General features: G+C 49.9%; 1 protein-coding gene across 2 annotated transcripts; it reads left to right on the top strand.

Moving 5' to 3' along the window:
- LYRM9 (LYR motif containing 9) lies at nucleotides 5,535-23,815 on the top strand. 2 transcript variants are annotated; one of them, XM_003358165.4, is made up of 4 exons: nucleotides 5,535-5,633; nucleotides 17,979-18,121; nucleotides 20,184-20,276; nucleotides 21,484-23,815. In XM_003358165.4, exons 2-4 carry the CDS (start codon nucleotides 17,996-17,998, stop codon nucleotides 21,499-21,501), a joined length of 237 nt encoding a protein of 78 aa, XP_003358213.1. In that variant the 5' UTR covers nucleotides 5,535-5,633; nucleotides 17,979-17,995; the 3' UTR covers nucleotides 21,502-23,815. The 2 variants fall into 2 exon arrangements, with proteins under 2 accessions (XP_003358213.1, XP_005669143.1); XM_005669086.3 differs by lacking the exon at nucleotides 5,535-5,633 and adding an exon at nucleotides 16,947-17,515.

The raw sequence follows: 24,415 nt of genomic DNA, 5'->3' as shown, positions 1-24,415 counted from the left end.
TGCCCAGAGTCTCCTGGGAGCAGGGGCATCAGGGACGCTGAGGGAGATACCTGTGGGGTGAGAGCTAAAGGAGGAGCAGGGTGGAAGGAACGTGGACACTGAAAGGGCACAGTGGCCCCAGCAGGGGACCAGGGACATTAAATGAAGCCTGAGGGCAGACCCTGAAGGGTCTCGTAGGATGCGGTATGGAGTCTGGTGTATCCATTCAGAGAATGCTGAGGGAGTTCCCCTTGTGGCTCAGCGGAAGCAAACCCGACTGGTATCCATGAGGCTTTGGGTTCCATCCCTGGCCCCGCTCAGGAGGTTAAGGATCCAGCATTGCTGCAAGCTGCGGTGTAGTTCACAGACTCAGATCCAGCATTGCTGTGGCTGTGGTGTAGGTTGGTGGCTACAGCTCCAATTTGACCCCTAGCCTGGGAACTTCCATATGCCACAGATGCAGCCCTAAAAAGACGTCCCCCGCAAAAAATCAGAGAACACCAAGAGGCAGTGATGGGGGCTAAAGGAGGACAATGACAAAATCAGATGTGCTTCTAACAAAAAGTGGAGAGGGACAGGAGAGCAGGAGTAGGTGAGATGGGGTTCAGGGGCTTCTGCTAAGCCCCTGGCCTTTGCATGGGCATTTGCACATGGAGGCATCTCAACAAATGTCTGCGGAGTGGAAGGTAAACTGTTAACTAACTGCCTATTTGACTGACCAGAACACCTCACTTTCTGACCAAAATGAATAATAGTTTCCCTTAATTAACGATTTCTTTTGTTCAGGTCCGCTTGGCTTAACTTTGCCATACCTTTCTCTTTGTGGAAGCATCAAAAAGATAATTTCCTGGGAGTTCCCTGGTGATCTAGAGGTTAGGACTCAGCACTTTCACTCTTGCTGCTTGGGTTCAATCCCTGGTCTGGGAACTGAGATCCCACAGCAAGCTGCTGCAAGCTGTAGCAAACAAACAAACAAACAAACCTGTACTTTTTCTCATTCTCCACTCATCTCTTTTTTTTCCCTCTCTTCTCTCTCCCACTTTCCCCTCTATACTCTATCTCTCATCTTCCTCCAAATGATCTTATTTAATAAAGTTGATCATTTCATACCATCTCCATTTCTATTAACTGTGGCATTTAATTTTTGTCTGTGGCCATCTTAACACTCTGCAGATGTAGTCAGTGGAAACAGAATTACACTTTGTGAACAAAGTAATATTTTATTTTATTTTACTTTTTCTTTTTATGGCTGCACCTGCAGCATATGGAAGTTCCTGGGCTAGGGGTTGAATCAGAGCTATAGCTGGGGCCTACACCACAGCCACAGCAACACAGGATCCGAGCCACATCTATGACCTATGCTGCAGCTTGTGGCAACAGCAGATCCTTAACCCACTGAGCGAGGCATGGACACTCCGTCGGGGTCTTAACCAGCTGAGCCACAATAGGAACTCCCAAAAAAAAATCAAGTGTGGGCAGGTAACGAATCCGACTAAACCATGAGGTTGCGGGTCAGTGGTCAATGTTGCGTACTGTGTGTAGTGCAGACGCGGCCGATCCGCGTTGCTGGCTCTGGTTAGGGGCACAAGCTCCAATTAGACCCCTAGCCTGGGAACCTCCATATGCCGCGGGATCGGCCCAAAGAAATAGCAAAAAGACAAAAAAAAAAAAAAAGGGGGGGGGATCTTTAGTCAAACACCACCAAATTGCAAAAAAGAAAGACTTTTCTGGAGTTTCCACTGTGGCTCAGCAGTAAGGAATCCAACTAGTTTCCCCGAGGACTTGGTTCGATCTCTGGCCCTGCTCAGTGGGTTAAGGGATCCATCATTGCCAAGAGCTGTGCAGTAGGTCGAAGATGCAGCTCGGATCTGGCATTGCTGTGGCTGTGGTGTAGGCTGGCAGCTGAAGTTCTGATTTGACCCCTAGCCTGGGAACTTCTGTATGCCGCAGGTGCGGCCCTAAAAAGCACCTGGGGCTTACACCACAGCCACAGCAACATGAGATCCAAGCCACATGTTGCTCAGATGTGCTAAAAAGGAAAAAAAAAAAATTCTCAAGCACATTCACTTCTTTGTTAATATCCCCATATACGCACCCAAAGTGTAGTTACACTTTTTATGGGAAAAAATCCATTGCAAAGCTGACCTACCCAAAAAATTGCATGTCTGTGTGCATGCAATTTATAATCTGAAATCATGAGATATTGAGCATATTTTCAAAAGATGAAAAAGTAGAGACTCGTATCCAGAAATAACATACATGTGATCATCCCCGTGGTCTTGCTTGAGGCCACGGTAAATCTATGATTACAGAATCTCCCGAGACTACAGAATGATATATACCAGTCAGCAAGTGTAGATTCATGGAGCTGCAGAAAGTGACACGAGACAGAGGTCCAGGAAGGCTAAAACCCAGGTGGGAAAGTACTCTCCAAGTGTGTGAGGTAAGCAGTCACGATTGTACCTTTTTCCCTCTTTTACTCTTTTTAGAAATATCTCTAAATTCTTGCTCACCCCTTTCTTCAACCCAGCAATTAACGAAAACAGACACTCGTTGTCTGAGATTTCGCATAACCTTTTACACCCAATATTTTCATTGTCTTAAAAAAAAACAAAAACAAACTTCGGTAGTCAGCAAGGGTTGTGTTTTGCAGCAGCCCAGGGTGGAGAAGATCTGTTCGTTGGGTTTTCCATTGTCACCCTGGTGTCCCCTTTTGGCACATTCACCAGTCCCCCCCATACCCCTCACCCTGTGTTCTGGCAGGATTTGAGACATGCAATCACACCCTGGTAAATAGCAACTTTGCATATTTTGAATAGAAGAGAACCCCGTAGTACCACTCATTCTGTTCCCTGGGAAATGTGAGATCATGGGGAACGAGAACCAGGGCAGACCCAGGGTCCTAAGTGTTTTCTTCCAAGTGTTTATTATGCGTATTGAATCTATGGTACGGTGATGAATTAATTTGAATTATTTACATGGTCAGCCTTTGAGACAATACCCTGATTTAATCAGAGGATGCAAATGTATCATGTCTCTTTGAGATCAACAACAGCTTCAAACTGGAAGAAGCTTCAGGACTTGTAACTTGTCCCACAGACACGGTGGCAAGCCTGCAGGTGTCAAGTTAAATGACATATGGTCAGAACTGGAGAACACCTAAGTGTGTTTCTTAGGAAAGCTGACAGACTCCCCTGGAAGAACATGGCCCCTGGACAGCCAACTCTTGGGTGACAAATTTCTCAAGTAAGAAGAATTTCACACACGGCAGAAATTGACAGAGCATTGTAAATCAACTATAATAAAAAAAGTTTTTTAAAAGAAGACTTTCAGTTCCATTCATCTGTAAACGTGGTGCCTCGTCTGACAGGAGGACCTACTAAAATGTCCGTGTAAACAAAAATGACGCGGTGAGAATGGCTGGGTTTCCGTTCCATTGTGGGCCTGGTATCATTTTACTGAACGTTTGGACTAGTGAGAGTTCTTTAAAGAACCTAAGGTTGCTGTCAAGTTATTACAAGAATTATGATCCAATTAGTTAAAAATCTAGGTTTCTATGATGACTGGGGAAAAAAATTGGAAATTGTTATCCAAGCCTGCCCTACGTTGGTTTTCTTTTCCCCCCCTTGGTGTTCGGCTGCTTGTACGGGATGTTTGCAAAAGGTAAAATCTTGTGTGTTTGTAAAGACAGACGAGGCATCAATGCATTTGAAGGTGGAGTCTTTCTGAGGTAAAGTGAACAGCTTGCTTCTTGAATATTTTATGAGATCTAGGTATTAGAACAATGTTGTTGATGCAGGAACACAGGGATCTAGGAACAAAAGGGAGATAGGGCCAAAGAACAGACTGTAATAATTTCTTCAAAATATGAAGTGATCCTAAGGCTGAAAACAGGAATGGATGGTGATCCGGCAGGTTTTTCCTAATAAGGGCTCTATAACAGCTTCATTATTTATCCACTGGATCTAAGGTAATGATGCGCCCCTGTCCACGCGTGTGTCAACAAGAGGGCTGATTTATGAGGGTACAATAGTACCTTTCAGATTTATTTGGCCCAAGTCATATTGAAAATAAATTGAAGGGTTGCAGCTTTTGTTTGAATATTTCAGGGGAAGAACCCCCACCTGGTTTGGAGGAAGGCTGGTGTGTTAGGTGAAGAGGGCAAAGGAAGGAAGGGAGGGAGGAAGGGAAGAAGTGGGAAGAAAGAGAAAGAAAAGAAGGAAGAAAGAGAGAAAAGGAAGAGGCAGATGGAAAGAGAGGAAGGAGGGGAGTTCCCATCATGGCACAGAGGAAATGAATCTGACTGGGAACCATGAGGTTGAGGGTTCCATCCCTGGACTTGCTCAGTGGCTTAAGGATCTGGCCTTGCCGTGAGCTGTGGTGTAGGTTGCAGATGCAGCTCGGATCCCGAGTTGCTGTGGCTGTGGTGTAGGCTGGCAGCAGTAGCTCCGATTGGACCTCCATATGCTGGGAACCTCCATATGCTGTGGGTGCAGTCCTAAAAAAAAAAGCCAAAAAAAAAAAAAGAGAGAGAGAGGAAGGAGGGGGGGGAGGGTCAGAGGAAGGAAGGAAACTCTAAAGGATATTAGGAAAAAAAAAAAGAGAGAACCCTTAAGAAACTCCTTTTGTTAAGAAATATCCCCTCCTTCTCTTATCCTGAAGGGAGAAGAGTAGATTCCCAGGTTCCAACAGGAAGCAATGCATTCCTTAGAAAGAAGAGAAGAAGGAAAAAAGAAAACAAGGAAAAACAGAAAGTTCTTGTTAAACCAGCTACACATGGAGTCTGTGTAAGGAAATCAGCCTTTTCATTATAAACAGGTTAAAAAAGCCCTAGAGAAGAGAGAAGTGAACAGAAGCAGTATTATCCACTAACAACCTAACTCCCTTTTAGCATCAGCTGAGAGATCAGCAGCATCATTGAACAGGGGGTTTGTCTTAAGATAAAGACTCATCTTTATTTCTTTCACGATATAAAACTTGTATTTAAATCAATTCAGAGAAGCACTTTAGCTCTAAACATTAGAGAGCGGGGAGAGCCTATTTAATAAAACAGCATTATTCCATTTTCAAAGAATGATACTGGCAGTAGCTGTGAGTTTAAATTCTGTATTCTTTCCCTCAATTATAATTATACACGGGTCTGAAAGGAAGCATGCCTATTACTGTCATATTTATTCTTTTGACAGGTGTTATGGGGCTGTAATTTGACGAAATGACTCAAAATGCAGATTCCCATCCAAATATAATTCCTGTCATCAACACGAGTGGTTTAGAAGCCGTCCTCCTGCAAGGCTTTGCACAGATCTTCAACACCCCTCATATTTTAGCAGCAGTTCATATTCAGGAAAATGGGGAGAGCCTGCCTTCAGGGCTTATCTCTGGTAGCAAATGCCAAAAGGAAGAGTGGGTGTTCAAGGCAAAGAAGCTTGTTAGTGGGACAGTTTTTTGTTTTGCTTTTTTTTTCAACAGGGTGGGCTTGGATTGGGCATGGGGCATCCAGCACGGGTCCTTCATCAAGTATCTCGCGCGGCCGGTAGAGGGCGCTCAGCGCACAGTGGCCGGGGGTGGGCGGTGCTTCGGCTGTCCCGGGCGCAGGCGCACTCATAGCCGCCGCGTCCGCCGCGTCCCAGGCTGAGGTTTCCCGGTGGAGGCGGGTGAGCCGCGCGGCGCCGGCGGAGGGCGGGAGCGAGGGCGTCCGCGCGGGGGCTGGAGTCCCCTGGGCTGCGGGGAAAGGTTGGGGATGGGAGCTTCGGGCGTCCTCGGCCTGGTGCGGCCTGTGGAAGTCCTAGCGCCGCTCCCTTTGTCTCCCCGAGCGTCTCATTCCTGGGGAGGGCCGTGTTCTCCGGAGCGCGGCTCCTGGACGCGCCGCAGGCCTCGCGGGGGCGGCTCGGAGGAGCGAGGAGGCCCCAGGACGCGGCGGCGCGGGGTGGCGTGGGGCGTCGGGGCGCGGGGCGGGCGGGGGGGGTGGGGGAAGCACGGGAAGCCCAGGGACGTTCCCGTCCCGCAGGCGCCTCCGCGAGGGCTTCGCTTTGCCCGTTTTTCAAAGCAGACATGGGCCTCCATGGCCCGTGTGTCCGCAGCACCCGGTGAGCGCGCTTACCTGGAGTCACCTTCACGTTTTGATTTACCCTCTGCCCAGCAGATCAGGTCACTCCGTGGCTGAAACCCCTAAGACCTTAGGACTAACCTTTCTTTTGATTTGTTTTTACACAGCATACGATTCACCCGCTTAAAGTGCACAATTCACTGCCTTCCAGTGTAGTCACAGGATTCAGGCTGCACTCTCTGCCTTCACTACCCCTTTCACCTTCACCCAACCAAGGGCTACTCCTTCAGACCTCAGATTTTTTTTTTTTTTTATTGTCTTTTTAGGGCCGCACCCTTGGCATATAGAGGTTCCCAGGCTAGGGGTCTATTCAGAGCTGCAGCCGCTGGCCTACTGGCCTATGCCAGAGCCACAGCAAGGCCGGATCTGAGCCGCCTCTGCGACCTACACCACAGCTCACCGGTTGAGCGAGGCCAGGGATCAAACCCTCAACCTTATGATTCCTTTTGCGATTCGTTTCTGCTGCGCTAGGAGGGGAACTCCCAGACCTAGATTTGATGTCTCTTTTTCCAGAAACCTTCTCTGACCCTTGCATGGGTGAGGCCCTCTGGGACCTGAATTCCACTTGCAGTATTTAGTTATAATTGAATACTTAGTTTTTATTATCGTCTGTTAATGCGTTCTGTGGGGTCAGAAGTTGTCTCCTTTGTTTCTGTGACTTCAGCATCTAGCACCTTGTTGGCGTCAGTGACTGTTCAAAACACGCGTGTCTTTTGTGTCAGACACACTATTAGGGGTGCAGCCAGGAGCAAGGTAAATAAACTCCCTGTTGTTAGGGAGCTGACATTCCAGTGGGGGAAGGAATACAGAGATATATATATATATATATATATATATGTCGTGGTGAAAAATGCCATGAGGGAAAAGAGAAGGAACCCTAGGGTGGACAGAGAAGACTTAAGTGAGACTCAGATAAGGGGCTGGGGAGACGTGTGGGTGCCCGGAGAGTGGCTGAACATGTGAGGACCAGCTGGGAGGCCAGAGGGAGGGGGAGCATGAGAGGAAAAGGGTAAACTGGGAGCTTTCAGCTCCAGGATTCTCTAGACAAGCCCTGAGTGTGTGTAGAAAGAACTTGAGCTAGGAAGGGAGATGTCCCGCTGTGGCTCTTAATCTAGTTCAGAGTGACCTTGAACCTCAGATTGCTTCTTCTGTGAGGTGGAAGCAACAGGGTTGGAGATTGAGTAGCCCCTAGGAAGTACCCAGCCGGTACAACACATCAGTTCCCTTCTTTTGCCCTGGAACAGAGTGTTGCCATGGCCCTGGCGGGGGAGATGGAGGCAGGGAGGCCATTGGTACAAAGCAGTCTAATGTCATTGGGTTCAGTTCAGTCTGCGACCTCTGTGTTTGCCTTTTGTATGATTTTCCTGGTCTGCGTTGGCTGGAATAGCTCACCAGGTTCGCTTCACCCTGGTAAAGGCTCAGGTTGGTTTGGGCTGACGGATATATGTCCAGGATCCTTTGAGACAGAAGGTGTGGTAGAGAGAGCCGAAGAGTCCAAGCCTAAGGACCTGAGTTTGAGACCTGGCTCTGCCACCTGCTGGCTTTGTGACTCAGGCCAGTCCCCTTTCCTCCCAATCTGAGTTGCCTTCCGGTAAGTGGGACTCAGTGCATGTTTATTGAGCCTCTATTATGTTCTGGGCACTGTTAAGTGTGGAGGGGTGACTAATACGGCAGAGTCCCTGTCCTGCGGAAGGTAACACAGATAACCGGGTAGAGAAGGAGAGGGTGAGACATCCAGGCACCTAACACGTGCCAGCCCTGGGCTAGGCACTGTGCTAGGTTAGCTTGTGTGTACTTGCAACCCCCCGAAAGAGCACGTTCCCTTGTCCAGTTTACAGAGGAGGAAGCAGAAGGCCAGAGAAGGCGAGTTTGATGAGAGAAATAGGAACCAGACTTCAGAGGGCCTTGGGTGAAGAACATTCCACAGAAGTTTTGGAAAAGAGGGGTGACAGGGTATTTTTTTTTTTTTAAGAGAAGTATAATTACTTTTATTTTTATTATTTTTTTTAATTTTCCCACTGTACAGCAAGGGGATCAGGTTATCCTTACATGTATACATTACACTTACATTTTTCCCCCACCCTTTCTTCTGTTGCAACATGAGTATCTAGACAAAGTTCTCAATGCTATTCAGCAGGATCTCCTTGTAAATCTATTCTAAGTTGTGTCTGATAAGCCCAAGCTCCCGATCCCTCCCACTCCCTTCCCCTCCCCCTCCCATCAGGCAGCCACAAGTCTCTTCTCCAAGTCCATGATTTTCTTTTCTGAAGAGATGTTCATTTGTGCTGGATATTAGATTCCAGTTATGAGTGATATCATATGGTATTTGTCTTTGTCTTTCTGGCTCATTTCACTCAGTATGAGATTCTCTAGTTCCATCCATGTTGCTGCAAATGGCATTATGTCATTCTTTTTTATGGCTGAGTAGTATTCCATTGTGTATATATACCACATCTTCCGAATCCAATCATCTGTCGATGGACATTTGGGTTGTTTCCATGTCCTGGCTATTGTGAATAGTGCTGCAATGAACATGCGGGTGCACGTGTCTCTTTTAAGTAGAATTTTGTCCGGATAGATGCCCAGGAGTGGGATTGCGGGGTCATATGGAAGTTCTATGTATAGATTTCTAAGGTATCTCCAAACTGTTCTCCATAGTGGCTGTACCAGTTTACATTCCCACCAACAGTGCAGGAGGGTTCCCTTTTCTCCACAGCCAGGGTATGTTTCTTAGGAACTGTCCTTGCGTGGCACTGTGGGCGTGGGACTGGAAGGAGGGAGGCTGATTTGGAGGCGTTGTTACAAAGCTGGGAATCGAGGTAGTGTCCACGGGAAGGCTGGAGGGTGGGGTACGGTGGTGGGTCTTGAGAGCCGTGACCCTGGGGGAGAGGGACTGGAGGAGCAAGAATTGCCCCCCCTCCCAATGTCTAGCTTAGGAGAACGTGTGTGGGAGCTGGAGCCCCAGCGCTGGGGGGAACAGGACCACTCTTCCTACATTGCCGCCTGGACTCTCCCATCAGGAGGGATAATTGCATATTTAAACAACAGCCTGTGCTGGCTTAATTTAGCTTGTATTACTGCTCAATAGGGCATAATTTCTGGTTATTTTCTGTAGTTCCATTCTTTTCTTTTCTTTTCTTTTTTTTTTTTTTTGTCTTTTTGTCTTTTTGCCATTTCTTGGGCCGCTCCCTCGGCATATGGGAGGTTCCCAGGCTAGGGGTCTAATCGGAGCTGTAGCTGCCAGCCTACGCCAGAGCCACAGCAACATGGGATCCGAGCCTCGTCTGCGACCTACACCACAGCTCATGCAATGCCGGATCATTAACCCAGTGAGAAAGGACAGGGATCGAGCCCGCAACCTTATGGTTCCTAGTTGGCTTCGTTAACCACTGCGCCATGACGGGAACTCCCTTTTTCTTTTTTAATGTATGACTTTTTCTATTCTTTTAAGGTGCCCTCTCTGGGCACAGGTTAGGGAAAGAGACAGTGGGATTAAATGGGGCCTAAGGCCTGTGATGATACCACTTGGCTCCCAGGAAATTCCCTTTGTGACTTTATTTTCACTCTTTTCCTTTATTCTGTCATTTTCTTTCTTTTGCGGGGGGGGGGGGGGGGGAAGGGCGGGGGCGGTTTAGGGCCACACCCTTGGCATATGCAAGTTCCCAGGCTAGGGGTCGAATTGGAGCTGCAGCTGCCGGCTTGTGCCACTGCCATAGCAACGCCAGATGCAAGTCACATCTGTGACCTACAGCACAGCTCATGGCAACACTGGATCCTTAACCCACTGAGTGGGGCCATGGATCGAACCCGTGTCCTAATGGATACTAGTAAGGTCTGCTGCCTCGGAGCCACAACAGGATCTCCTATTCTGTCATTTTCTCTTTTGGTTTCCTAAGAGAAAATTTTTTTTTTTAAGTATTTCCTTTTTTGCCCCTTTTCTTTGTGGAATTGACATTAGGCTGGTGACTTGTTTCTTCTTCTCTAGGCAAAGGGAAGCTATAGATAAGGTCCTTGGGTTTATGAAATGCCTGGAACAAGGACTGATGGAGAAGGTTGAGAAGCAAGTACTGGATAATAGTATAGTCAGGTGCTTTCATGAATGCTTGGACCTGGGGAGTTCTCAGTGGGGTTCTCAGCCCTGACCTGGGCAGCATTTGCAAGTGGCTCAGATATGGACATAGATGGTGTTAGAAGCAGGTAGGGGCATGGTATTTGGAATAAAGTAGGCCTGGTTTTGATTCTTTACCTGATCTTGTGCTAGCTGTGTGGCCTCTGGCAAGTTACTTGACCTTTCAGAGTTTCGGTTTCCTCATCTATAAACTGAGGCTAATGATACCTACAGCACAAGATTGTTGGGAGGCTACGTGAGATAACACATGGAAAGCCCTCAGCTTCCCAGCACAGCCGGTCCCTCCCTGAGGGTAGGTAGTGAGACATGCCATCAGCCCTGCCAAGGATCAGGAAGGAGAGGCAGGTTAACACGCCAGGTAACATACTTTGTGGTGCCCAGGCTGCGTCCAGGGTCACACGGGGCTGAGATGCTCTGAATGGCCTTGCATGGGTGACTGACACAGCTTGCTGAGCTGTCTCCCTCTTTTTCTCTTTGTACCCTGTTTGTACCTGGCATATGAGTGTTTCTGTGCTTTCAGTGTTCTGGATTGAGTTGGATGAGAGATAGCATCAGGTACCCCAGGGGTCATAGCATCTCATGACTCTGGGCTGGACTAATAAAATGCACGATAGGGAAACAGACTTAAGGACAGGTCATGGGGGGAAAGGTTCCCTGGAGCCAAATGCCGAGGCCCCTGCAGGCCGAGCAGAGCATGCAGTTCGTGCTGCATTCCTTGAATTCCCAGGTAAAGGAGGCGACATTGCCATGTAAGCTTGAGGGCTCCCTGGGAAGGTCAGAATACCAGCCAACTGTGGTTTTCCCTCTGGACAATACATGTAGGAATGAGGTTGATAAGGAGGGTGCGTGTGTCCAGAGAGAGGAGGGTGGGTGAGCTGGGAAGTGCTGGGAAATGCTGGCACTTTCAGGAAAAGCTATGGCCCAGCGGCTGGGATGAATGAATTTGAATAATGGCAGCCTGTACTTGGCCCCAAAGGGCAGAGCTCAGACCAGTGAGTAGCATTTTACAGAGCTGATCTGAGCTCAGAAGCGAAAGGACTCCTGGTGCTCTGCCCCAGGGAGAAACCTGGCTGGCTCCCCGCCAGCGGGAAGAGGTTCTTTGACATGGGCGGGGGAGAGGTCGCTTTGGCATCCTGGTTTGGAAAGACGGCCTGCTTTGCGCTGTTTCTGTTCATTCAGTTAACACTTTGTCCCAAGAGCTTGCTACTTCAGGTGTTTTATATATATAAACTTTCTAATTCATTAAAGGCTGCAGGGTAAGTAACCAGAACTTGGTTCTGTTTCAGGAAAATGCTAAGTAAATTTGACCTGATCTGTAGTTTGACGTGAAAGGAGAAAAGATGTATTTTTTTCCTCTCTCTCTGATGTATAGAGCGTTAGCTGAATCAGTGAAACCCACAGACCTCTCCTGGTCTCGTTTTGCACCAGAGACTTCCCTCGGCAAGCCATTCCCGTTTTGGACGGAAGCATTAAAGGGCAGCATAACAGATTGTTCCCTTCTGCTGCTCTCTCATGGGCAGAGAAGGGTCTGGGAGGGGGACATCCTATGCAGTGAGCTGCTGCCACGAACCAGGCATGTGTGTCTCTTGTTTATCCGTCCCATCAGCCTTTGCATGGTTTGGGGCCCACGTGCTTCACTGTTCAGTCAGTGCTCAGGGACAGGAAAGCGGCCTGACAGTTGCCGGGGAGGGGGACGATTCAATCTGATGCCTCTCTATTGAGTGACCACTGCATGCCAGGCACTGTGGGAGTGACAAAGTGACAGAGGAGACAGAGCCGGGAAGGGCACAGAGTGTGTGGGGATTTGGTTGCAGGTGGGATAGGTGGGTGATTGATTGGGGAAAGTCTTCAGCACCCCTGCCCTCCACCATATACACATACCCATGACCTTGGAGTTTGTTCTGTGCCATACAAACTTGGGGGCCATTAGAGAATATCAAGGTAGGGGCTCAGAGGTGAGATGTTTGTTTTTAGAGGCTCATTCTGGCTGAGTGGAGGGAGGGACTGAAGAGGCAGCATTTCAGAAGGGTGTTGGATTGATCAGAAGAGAGTCTCTGAGAGCCTAACAGGTCCTTGGCAAAAGAGGGACCCACTTTCCTTCAAGAACTCGGGGAGGTTGAAGCCCTGGAGCTGGAGCCAGAGCCCACATCCCAGCTCCACCGTCCCTCCGTGTGTAATCATGGGCATGCCAGCCACTCTTCAGACTCAGTTTCCACATCTGCAGAATGGGGATAGTAATGCATTTTGTCAGATGGCTATTGTAAAAATGCCCCATGTTTAGTGCACTGGTCGGCTCTCAGGCGAGGATAAATTTTGTGGCAGAGGGGAGTCGAGAATATTCTTGTCTGATGGCGAGGTGGGAGGCAGCAGTGACCTGTCGGGAGATTCTGTGGGAGAGCTGGAGGGAGCCCAGGGAGACTGGAAGGGGCCTGGAGGAGCTGGGCGGGGGGAAGGGAGGGTGTTTCTGCCGGAGGCGCTGGCGGGGGTGCCGAGGCACCGAGGACTCTGCAGAGGGCAGCGGTCATCACTTTATATAGTGGGCAGGAGCACGGGACTGTGCCCATTCATTTTGTAAACTAAGTCGTACTACCTACGAGATCGTGGAATTTTTTAGGATTGGCATCAGCCCGAAGCATTTAAGACCTTAGTCGGTAGGTGGTGAAAAGCTGTGGAAGGGTTTTTCTAAAATAACTTTTTATTATGAACCTTTTCAAGAGAAATGGAAGTTGAAATAACAGCACAGTGTCCACCCTTACACCCGCCACTTACCACAATCTTAGCATTTTGCCTCTCTTGCTTTCTCTTTCTTCCTGTCTTTTCTTTTTCTCTGTTGTCTTTTGCTGAACCACTAGAAAGGGGTGATGGGACATCACCTCTTTGCACATCGACTTGCCTCTCCTAAGAATCAGGACATTCTCTGTGTACCCATGACATTGCTCTTATGGCTAAGAAAACGAATGATTAATAAGCATTCCCAACAATGTGTCACATCCAGCTGTGGGAAGGTATTCAGTGGGGAGTTAGATAAAGCCTGGTGACTGCCATGTGGAGGCTGGCGGGAAGGTAAATACCCTCCCGGTAGCCAGACAAGGGATCCTGAAGCCTAGAATAATGCATGGTGATGGGGGCTGTTTGAGGTACCCAAGGCCTCTCACTGAGCATGGTGCCAGTGGTCCTGGGTCAGTGGGGGCTTCCAGGAGGAGCTGTCAGACCTCCGAGTGAGTGTTGGAGGATCAGGAAGCAGATAGCCGGTAGGGTAGGCAGAATAAGAGGATTCATTCAACACATGGATATTGAACCTCTGTGATGGCTTAGTTTATCAGCCAACTTGACCTGGTCATGAGATACCCTGATATTTGGCCAAACACTATTCCTGGTGTATCTGTAAAGTTTTGTTGTTGTTGTTTTTTTTTTTTTTTTTGTCTTTTTGCTATTTCTTGGGCCGCTTCCGCGGCATGTGGAGGTTCCCAGGCTAGGGGTCCAGTCGGAGCTGTAGCTGCCGGCCTACGCCACAGCCACAGCAACTCGGGATCCGAGCTGAGTCTGCGTTCTGCACTACAGCTCACGGCAACACTGGATCCTTAACCCACTGAGTTTGGCCAGGGATTTAACGTCCTCGTGGATAGCTAGTTGGGTTTGTTAGTCGCTGAGCCAAGACGAGAATGAGATTACCATTTAAATCAGGAGCTGAGTAAAGCAGCTTGCTCTTCCCCAGTGGGTGGGCCTCATCCAAGAACTTGAAAGACTGAATAGACTGACCTTTCCCAATAAGCGAGAATTGTCCTGCCTTCATACGGGGACATTGGCTCTTCTTGGTTCTGCAGCAGCTTCTGGCCTTCTGACTCCAGCTAGGATATCAGCTCTGCAGATGTTCAACTTTCCAGCCTCAACAGTCATATGAGCCAGTTTCTTTTAAATCTCTGTCTCTCTCTGTGTCTCTGTCTTTCTCAGTTCTCTCTCTCTGGAGAGCCTTAATACCTCTGTCATATGCCAGACCGTCTGTCACGGTGCCGAGGCTGTAGCAGACACGACACGGGCCGTCACGGAGGGTGCCACTCAGAGCTCAGTTTTCCTGAACTCAGCAGTGAGGGGGCAATGTGATAAGGGGTGGTGGGCAGAGGCCACCTCAAGAGGGGGTCTCAGAGGCCAGAGAAAGCAAGTGTGGGTTTTGTTCGGTAGACCTGGGCTCTTTCAAACTTCAGTACCACGTTCATGATTCTTGATGTATCACATTTCAACTGCATTCTTACGTGCTGGATACATTTTTAAAAATACTTTTATGCCCATGCATTTTTTTTTTTTTTTTTTTTTTTTGTCTTTTTGCTATTTCTTGGGCCGCTCCCGCGGCACATGGAGGTTCCCAGGCTAGGGGTCAAAGCGGAGCTGCAGCCACCGGCCTACCCAGAGCCACAGCAACGCAGGATCCGAGCTGCATCTGCAACCTACACCACAGCTCACGGCAACGCCGGATCGTTAACCCACTGAGCAAGGGCAGGGACCGAACCCGCAACCTCATGGTTCCTAGTCGGATTCATTAACCACTGCGCCACGACGGGAACTCCTGCCCATGCATTTTTAAGAACTGTTTTAAGCCATACCTATGAGATTATGGAATTTTTTTCTCATTACACATGAAAGTAAAGATAAAACCGTGCCAATAAAAAGATGCTGGTCCAGGGAATTCCTGTCATGGCCCAGCAGTTAACAAACTCAACTAGCATCCAGGAGGATGCAGATTCGATCCCTGGCCTCACTCCGTGGGTTAAGGATCCGGCGTTGCTGTGACCTGTGGTGTAGGTCGCAAATGCTGCTTGGATCTGGTGTTGCTGTGATTCTGGTGTAGGCCGGCGGCTACAGGTCCTATTGGACTCCTAGCCTGGAAACCTCCAGTGCGGCCCTAAAAAAAACAAAAACAAAAACAAAAAAAACCAAAGATGTTGGTCCATATACTGCTTAAAATAATTTTGTATTTGTTCCACATTTTGGGAATAGTTGTCATGAGTGATGGGGCTGGGGTGGACATAAGGGGTTTTGGGCAGAAGCATGACATGCTGAGATTTATGGTTTGGAGAGATTCACTCTGAATGTTGAGTGGAGAATAGATTGGCAGACAGGGAGACCTGCTGGGAATTCTTGCAGGTGTCCACCTGAGCTTCGGGAAGAATCTAAACTGAGCATGTGCAGTGGAAATAGGAGGGGACAGATTTGAGGGGGCAGCCAGAGGCAGAATTTGATAGGGTTTAGAGACCAGTGGCATGGGAGTGAGCAGAAGGAAGAGTCTGGGTTGTCTCTGTGATGCCTTTGGTTTGGTTGCCTGGGAGAAAAGAGGTGTCTTTATAGAGACAGGGCGCCCAGGGGAAGAGAGGCTAAGGTCAGATCATCCAAAGAGCAAGATATTGGAAGCACACATTCTCAGGGCCATAGGGTTGGACTATAGTTTTAGCAATGATGCTGTGAGGTTCATTGCCCGTTAAATAATAGCAGATCCATGCTTTAAATTAAATTAAAACATCTGTAGTTTAATTCTTCTGAGTGGACCCACATAGGCGTTCTCTGCTAGTGATTACTGGGGATGACTAAGTATTATAATTGAGCTGAAAATAATCTCCCACCCATACTTGCTGGGTTGGTTTCTAAGTATTGCTTGGGTTTTTAAGTAATGTAACAAAGTTGTGTTCTTTCCAAGTGTTAATTTTGAAGACTGCAGATGGTAACCATCTGTTACACGACTAGCATTTTACAATATTTGATTAGCACTTTATATAGTTTGGGGAAGCCTGCCAGTGGAGTCTGCCCATTGGGCTGAGGACTCTGGTGGTATGTCCTCTGCAGTGGCCCTTGAAGGTCTTTGTTCCCGTCATACGTGGTTCCCCTCTGTCTGTTGTGCCGAAGTGTGGCTAGTAGGATTGGCAGGTTGATATTTGTGGCGAGAGGACCTGCCCTGTTCCTGAGAGCTGGAACCATCGGAGCTCACTGGGAGGGCAGGCTCTGTCCTTCAGTTAGGACTCTTTTGGTTGTAACTGACAAAACAACAAACACATCCAGGGGTGGGATTGCCTTCTGGTGCATGGTTTTGGGGCTCAGGTGACTTCTTCAGACTTAGTTTCCCTCAGGGTCTCATCTCTGCCATCTGCTGTGTGGCTTTAGGCTCTGGCTTCAAGGGGAGGCAAGATGGTTTGCCTGGAGGGCAGATCTGCTCAGCCTCAAGTCTAGAGGAAGAGAGTGGAGCCTTTCCACTCTCTCGTGCAGAGATGTTGAGATGTGCCTTGATTGGACCAGCTTGTCATGTGCCCATCTGTGAACCAATCCTTGCAACCATGTGGATAAAGGGCTCTGATTGGTCAGGCCTGGAGTGGAGTCCCACCCAGACTTTGTGGGCTGAGACCTGCCAGGGGCGGGTCCCAAGTCCTACATCGCAGGGTGTTACCAGGTGGGAGGGTGGGTGGTGGGGGCCTGCAAGCATCTGTCCACCCTGGTGTTAGAGTGAGAGGCCAGAGCATCAGGAGACAGACATGTATTGTTGCCAGGAGGATGCTATGCTGGAAATGGAAAGAAGGATTCTCTGAAACTAGCTCCTTAGTAAGTTTCCTTTCTTAGTTTAAGATTAGTATTTAGATTTAGTATTCTGCTTCTCTCTCTCTCTCTCTCTCTCTCTCTCTGCCTCTCCCTCTCTCTCTCTGTCTCTCTCTCTCTTTTGAGGGGAAGGGGGTTGTCCTTCTTCTTTTTATGCTATGTTAGAACGAAGGCCAGTCACTTAATCTGGGTCTTTTAGCTCCTCCATTTGGAACATAGTGAGCTTCTCCCTGAGAAAGGGGAAATCTGTGCAGAGGAGATAACAGATTGCATTTCGTCCAGTTCAACACACAGGGCACGAAGTGTTGGGGCCTGGGCCAGGCTCCACAGGCCTGGCAGCAGATGAATGCCCTGCAGTGTGAGGAGCGCTGGAACAGCTCCAGAAACAGGGCACTGTGGCCCCCCAGGAGGGACAGTCACGAAGGGCTTCCCAGAGGAAGTGACACTGAGCTGACTCTAGAAGGATGAACACGGGTTCCTCACGTGGAGGAGACAGGGAAGGGAGCTCCATGCTGAGGGGGCTGCGTGTACAGCGACACAAGAGGCTTGTGCTTGTAGGGTCTGGGAGAAGTTCCTTGTGGCTGATAGCAGACTGGTTCCAGAGCTCATTCTGGCATCCGTGTGGAGGTGACTGGGGAGTGACAGGCCTCAGGCAGGGACACTGCGCAAGATGCTGTGGTTGAAGTCCCGGCAGGAGCCTATGGATCGTCTTGTTAAATCACCAGGAGGTCTGTCTAGTAGGTCCGGGGTGAGACTCTGCATTTCTAATTAGCTCTCGGGTGGCGTTGATGCTCCTGGTCCAGGACCACACTTTGCGTAGCAGGGCTCAGACCTCTGGGCGGTCTCCCCTCTTGCTGACTGAAGTCAGCTGGCTTCTCAGCGATTGCGGTGCAGGGTCTTCCTGCTTGTTTCCCTGTTCCTCCTGGCATGATAGCTCCTCATCTACCCCCTGAAGTCGGGCTCCAGAGGAAGACGACAAGATGAGGCTGTGCCTCTCACCTTTGGTCCTTGCAGACCTGCTCTGGGTTGGGACTTCTGCAGGAGCGAATGCCCAGCCTGAGCTCAGGGTTCTGTGGGGTCCTGGCTTCTGCCCTCTATCAAATACGTCTGCTTCCCAGAGCACTGAACGCTGGTGGGGGCCAAGGCTGAGTATTGGCTCGATGCCTAGAAGTGATGCTCTGTGTTTTTCAGGGACAGAGGTCTTGCAGATGGCCCCACTGCCGGGGGCGGAGCTGGTCCAGAGGCCGCTGCAGCTCTACCGATACCTACTGCGCTGTTGCCGGCAGCTGCCAACCAAGGGCATTCAGGAGCATTATAAGCATGCGGTCAGGCAGGTGGGAGCAGGGTACCCTGGGCTTGGGGTGGGAGGGCTTCCTGTAGTAAGGGGTCTCTCTCAGGGCTGGGGGCCAGGGCAGTGGACAGGGATGGTCTTTCAAGGTAGGAGGGTGGCAGTTTGGTAAGAGCCAGCGGAAAGCAGCACTGGCCAGCCCAGCTCCTCTCTCCGGTTTCCGTTCAGGAAACAGGCTGTGTCATCCAGCACACCCGCGCTGTGCCAGGGCTCAAATAAGGTAGCTGAAGGGATGATTGGAGTGTGAGACATAACATCATTTTGACAGGCATTCCTGCCAGTAACGCACAACCTGAATTTAATCATGGGAAAACAGCAGATAAACCCACACTGGGCGACTGTCTACCACGTACCTGGCCTGTGTTCATCAGGCATGTTACCCTTGTGAAAAACAAAGAAAGGCAGAGGACTGCTCAGCTTTAAAGGGGACTAGAGAGATGTGACAATTAAATGTAAGGGGCGATCCCAGCTTGGCTCCTGGACTAGGAAAAACAATGATTATAAAGGACATTATTGGGGAAGTTCGTGAAGTCCAACTTCATGAATATGGGCTGCGGATTAGGTAATAGTGTGATATCAGTGTTACATTTTCTGAATTTGACCACTATGATTATGTAAGAGAATGCCCTTGTTTCACATACTGAAGTATTCAGGGCTTAAGGGCACGATAATCCACAACTTTTAATTGCTGAAAATTTTTATTTGTTTCTTTTTTTTATTATCATTATTATTATTTTTTGTTTTTTTGCCATTTCTTGGGCCGCTCCTGCAGCATATGGAGGTTCCCAGGCTAGGGGTCTAATCAGAGCTGTAGCTGCCAGCCTACACCAGAGCCACAGCAATGCGGGATCCGAGCCGTGTCTGCGACCTACACCACAGCTCACGGCAACGCCAGATTGTTAACCCACTGAGCAAGGGCAGGGGTCGAACCTGAAACCTCATGGTTCCTAGTCGGATTCGTTAACCACTGCGCCGTGACAGGAACTCCTTTTTTGTCTTTTTAGGGCTGTACCCACAGCTTGTGGAGGTTCCCAAGCTAGGGGTTGAATCAGAGCTGAAGCTGCTGGTCTATACCACAGCCACAGCAACGTGGAATTGGAGCCTTATCTGCAACCTATAGCACAGCTCAAGGCAGTGCCAGATCCTTAACTCACTGAGCAAGGCTAGGGATCGAACCCGTGTCCTCATGGATACTAGTTGGGTTCATTAACTGCTGAGCCATGACAGGAACTCCGGGAACCTCTTTAAAAAAAGAAAAAAAAATGGCTGCACCTGCGGCATATGGAAATTCCCAGGCCAGGAACTGAATCTGAGCCGCAGCTGTGAGCTTCTCCACAGTTGCAGCAATGCGTGATCCTTTAACCCACAGTGCTGGGCCAGGGATCCAACTTGCACCTCCACAGTGACCCAAGCTGCTGCAGTTGGATTATTAACCCACTGTGCCACAGCAGGAACTCCAAATAAGCAGTTCTTTTGAGAGGCCCTGAGTGCCACGTTAGTGAACCTGGATTTCACGTTGCTTTTCAAAGGTGAACAGTGGTCAAAGCAAACACTGCAGCCCTGCATTGCTCAGCCTTGGGCCTGGTTGGATTTTCCAAAGTCACCTTCTCTGCTGCCCCTCCCTTCCCCGTGTGGCTTTCCAGCGTGGGTCTGGAGAAGCTCACTTGTCCCCTGTGGTGAAGCCATGCAGAGATCTCAGCCTGGTGAAAGCGGCTTCCTGGGAAGTGCAAAGGAAGCAGAGAGATGGCAGTTACCCCGAGGCCCGTGCTGTCTAATAACCTTTGGGCCCAGCTTGATTCGAGGGTAACTTGGGGTCAGTCTTCCTTTTCACGGCTGCCTGGCTGGTAGGAGTATAGGCTGTTTTGTCAGACCAGGATTGAAATGCTAGTGCTGTTGCTTAGCGGCATGTTAAAGTTTCTGAGCCTGTTTCCTCATCTCACTCTGGGACGGGCAGATCTGTCTGTGGAGGGTGAGAGAGATGCTGGATACACAGCGCCTGGCCCCTGACTGCCACTCCCTCGTCGCCTTTTCTTATCCTAAACCAACAGAGTTTCCGGGTTCATTCGGATGAAGACAACCCAGAGAGGATCCAGCAGATTATTAAAAGAGCCATTGAAGATGCCGACTGGATCCTGAACAAAGTAAGTGGTTGGCTCTGGCTTCCACCTGCGTTGGGGGTTGAAGGCTGAAATCTCCGAGACCACCAGGGGTCACCCCTGCCCCACAGTTGAGACCAGGCAGCTCCGTGGAGGCCCACCTCCCCCAGCCAGCCGCTGCCCTCGTCCAGAAGCCCAGAGGTGATGGCAGATGCCTTTCTGGTTTATTGCAAGGGGGCGTACGTCCTCAATCCCTCCACGCAAACCTTGGCCTGATGGGCTGCGTAAGCTGTGACGGGGCCACAGGAAGAAGGAAGGAGAACGGTCTTCCTGGCCATAGAGCACCAAAGCTGGCAGCAGCCTTGTGAAGGCTCAGCGGGGAAAGCTGCCTCTGGGGGTGGGGTTATTGAGGAGACCCCTCCAAGTATCTGGTTTGGTGGCGGCAGGGAGGGAGTCAGCAGTATAGATGGGCTTGTGGTCCTTATACTTTGGTATTAGAACAGCCTTAGAGCTGGACCGCACGCCACCTTCCTGTCCTGAGTTAGATCTTGCAGATGTAGGGTCTGGGATTCATTTGTTATACTCAGTGATTGGGCTACATGGCTGCTGCTGCTTCCTTTTTTTAAATGGCTGCACCCATGACATGTGGAAGTTCCCAGGCCAGGGATTGAATCCAAGTCACAGTTGCAACAACGGTGGATCCTTAACACACTATCTTGGGCCACGGATTGAACCTGAGCCTCTGCAGTCAGATTTTTAACCCACTGCACCACAGTGGGAACTCCTAGACAAGACGGCCTCTGAGGGTCGTCTTCTATAACATGAGTTTTTATTTTTTTCCCTTTGAACAAGACTCACTGTAACAAGAAGGCAGGACACGCTACAGTTTTCAATTCTAATGTTCCCAGTGTCTTATTTTTTTGGCCGCTCTCGTGGCATGTGAAAGTTCCCAGGCCAGGGATCCAACCCAAGCCACAGCAGTGACAACCCCAGGTTCTTAACCACTAGGCCACCAGGGAACTCCCCCAGTGTCTTACTTATTCTCTCTCCTCAACCCCATCAGCTTCCTTTTCCATTGTCACCAACTAGAGATTTGACCTTCTGGTGCCTGCTGACTGGGTTCCACCACCTCCAGGAAGCCCCTACAGGAGGCAGCTAAGACCTAATGACCACAGTTCTCAGGATTTCCTGGGTCTTCCCTCCCTCACTGGCTGTGCCCTCATCTACTCCTAATGATCTCTCTGTCTTACAGTATAAAAAACAAAACTGAGACTCCAGGGCCTAAAGAGTGAAGCTGCCTTGCAGACGCTGACACTGGGAGCCCTCGCTTCGCCTGGCGCTAACACAGCAGCAGTTTGGAATACACTGGCCTTGTGGGCCGGGAGCAGGAAATCAGGGGTAGGAGAAGCTGACATTTGCTCACACGGCTCGTCTCACCATGTTTGTGTCCCCAGCGTCCTTGGTGCGTGCTTTTCCAGCTGGTTATGATGGGAGATTTGGGGAGAATGTGTTTTCTCACTTTGCTCTGGACGTCATTCGTGGAGACCCAGGGCTGGCGTCCCCTCAGATGGCAGCCTGAGAGGACAGGGCATGGATTTTGGAAGCAGACAGACCTGGATTTGAATCCCAGCTCAGCTGCTTTTTAAGGGTGTTGGTTTTGAGCCCAGTTTCCTCCTTTGTGAGGATTAAATAAGGTGAAATCAAGAGCCTGACGCCGGACACAGCACATGGTGGGGCCCCTAAACCTCCCCTGGGGAAGCTGTGCTCCGCGGTGGCCCGCACGTCTCTCTGGTACCCTCCACACCAGGTCTTAGTTCCTTGTGGGCTTGTCCTGGCCCACCTGTGGCCCCAGGCCCCCAAGCCATCACAACTGCACAGTGTCCAGCGGTGCGCCCAGCTGCTGCTCTTCCTTACACCAACCCTCCCTGCCCACAGAGGCCCTCACAGGGTTTCTAGTGTCCCAGAGGCGGGGACACAGCCTGCCTGAGACAAGGAGGAACGCCAGAGCAGCTGCAGTAGGTGCCGGCGTGTTCAGGCTGCTGTGAAGTTGCCATCTGTTTTGACCTGTCCTTCCCTGCTTTGCCTCCATCTCAGAAGGAAAGCTGGGGGAGCCTGCACGCAGTCAGGGCGTTATTGTAAGCCTGACATTGGTGGAGAAAGCAGACCTGGGTCACGTCCCAATCCCACGCGAGTTACTCTTGGGCAGCTTGCTGCGCCTCCCTCAGCCTCGGTTTCCCCATCTGTCTGTCCAGCAAGTAATGCACGTGCCTGCCTCCTGGGGCCAAGGTGAGGCATCACAGGCCCTCATGTGTGCCAAGCGCATCACCCAGAACCAGCAGTGTGGCTGCCGCCAGCTGCCCCGTTAGGAGCCCTGCTGTGCAGCTGGGGAGATGGGAGCTCAGAGAGGTTGAGCCCCTGTTCGAGGTCACCAAGCTACGAAGCCACGTCTGTGAATCTACCAAACAGTCTAGATTTAGGAGGAAGAGAGCACAGCAGAGAAAGAGGGAAGGAGTGAGAGGGACGGAGGGGAAGGGAGGAGAGAGCAGCAGGGAGCATCAGGGTAACTGGCCCCAGCAGGTTGAGCTGCCAGAAGATGCGGAGAGAAGCCACATCTGGGTGGGAGCATCCCCCAAGGACTCAACCAGAGGATGAGCTCGCATGTGTGCCTTTGCATCCTTGCAGTCGTGACTTAAAGTGACTCAGATACGTCTGTCCCTCAGCTCATCAGCAGATGATGAAGTAAATGCATGAGTATGTGAAAGCTGGGGGGTATGCTGTCCCTGCTGTGTGCTGTCATACAAGGCATTGAGGGTTAGACACAGATAGCTGCCCAGGAGGGACCATTCCTCAGAGTCTTATTAATTCATTGATCGAAAGGTCCAGTACTAGGTAAAAATAAAATTTTAGAACTTGAATTAGGGTTGAGGTGTCTCCCCTCTTCCGGTTGGGGTCTGCTGCAGTGGGAAGGCTGCTGTCAGAGATGGGGGACATGGGTGGGTGGGCTTTGCTAGCTTGGGGGTGGGGTGGGAGCCTGGGCTGGGGTCATGCCAGGCAGAAGAGCAGTTTAAGCAAAGGCTCAAAATAGCACCACTTGCTCGGGAATTCCCATGCTGCTCTGGGTGGTTCAGACACTGGACAGAAGAGGTAGTTTTGGAATCATCTCCTTGTGGCATTGTCTCACACCTGACAGTGGACCCCTTAAGGGCAGGGACCACATTTTGCTGGTCAGTGCAAAATGTGGCCAGCTGTGTGCCTGTTGCCCAGGTGGTGAGCTGTAAGCATTTGTTGCGTGGAAGAATGTTAATGCCAGGCAAACTGATGTGTCTCTTTTGTTAGAGTTTTTATTGATTTCTAATAATGAGGGAGGCTGGCAGGTGGTGACTATTTGTTGGCCAAGCACTGGTTTGTGTGTGTGTGTGTCTTCTTGTCACTGATGCTCAAATAAAGTTTTAGTATTATTGTGAAAGTAACTTCGACTTCAAGAATCCCCTAAAAGGGCTTCAGAGATTCCCAGGAGTCCGTGGGTCACACTTGAGAATCACTGTCTCTAGTTGTAATCTGAATAAAGCAGAATACAAGGAAGATTTTTAATCTCCCTTCTTGATACCATGCCTTTGTTAATTTGGCCTAAAATTGTATTCATTTTTTGAAGAGCCCATGTCATCTGATTGGTTTGCATTTGGCAGTTACCCTGAAAAAAATCATAGCCGATATGATGCTTGCTAGAGGAAGCAGAGGACACCTTTGTAGAAGATGTAGTGCCTCCACTCAGTCTCGATAGAGACAGGAATGTTTTCTCAGGTGAAGAAGTGAGGCAAGAAGAGCCTTCCATACAGGAGATGGTCGGGCAAGTACATGTGGGATGGACAAGGCAGGGGGCTGGGATGAGGGCGCTGTCTGCAGGGTGCGAGGGGGCCAGAGGACTTGATGAGCAGGGAGGAGGAAAGTCGGCAGTGGGGGTAGGAGAGCCCATGTCAGTTGAGGGATGGGAGCAGGTGAGACGGGTGATTCGGGGAGCCGGCCTGGGGCCAGTGGCTGAAATTGATGGGCATCGGGGCTGGTGGGCTCAGCCCACCTGGAGGTTCTGAGCCCCAGCCCGTTTCAAGGTCTGATGGAGCTCCGCTTGTGTGGTCATTGCTCAGACCCGAGAGAGGACAGAGTACCAGCCCCACCTCCAAGCTGTC

This window comes from Sus scrofa, chromosome 12 (assembly GCF_000003025.6).
Source record: "Sus scrofa isolate TJ Tabasco breed Duroc chromosome 12, Sscrofa11.1, whole genome shotgun sequence".
Lineage (NCBI taxonomy): Eukaryota > Metazoa > Chordata > Mammalia > Artiodactyla > Suidae > Sus > Sus scrofa.
The sequence above is the reverse complement of the archived record's forward strand: the minus strand, read 5'-3'. Positions and strand labels throughout refer to the sequence as shown.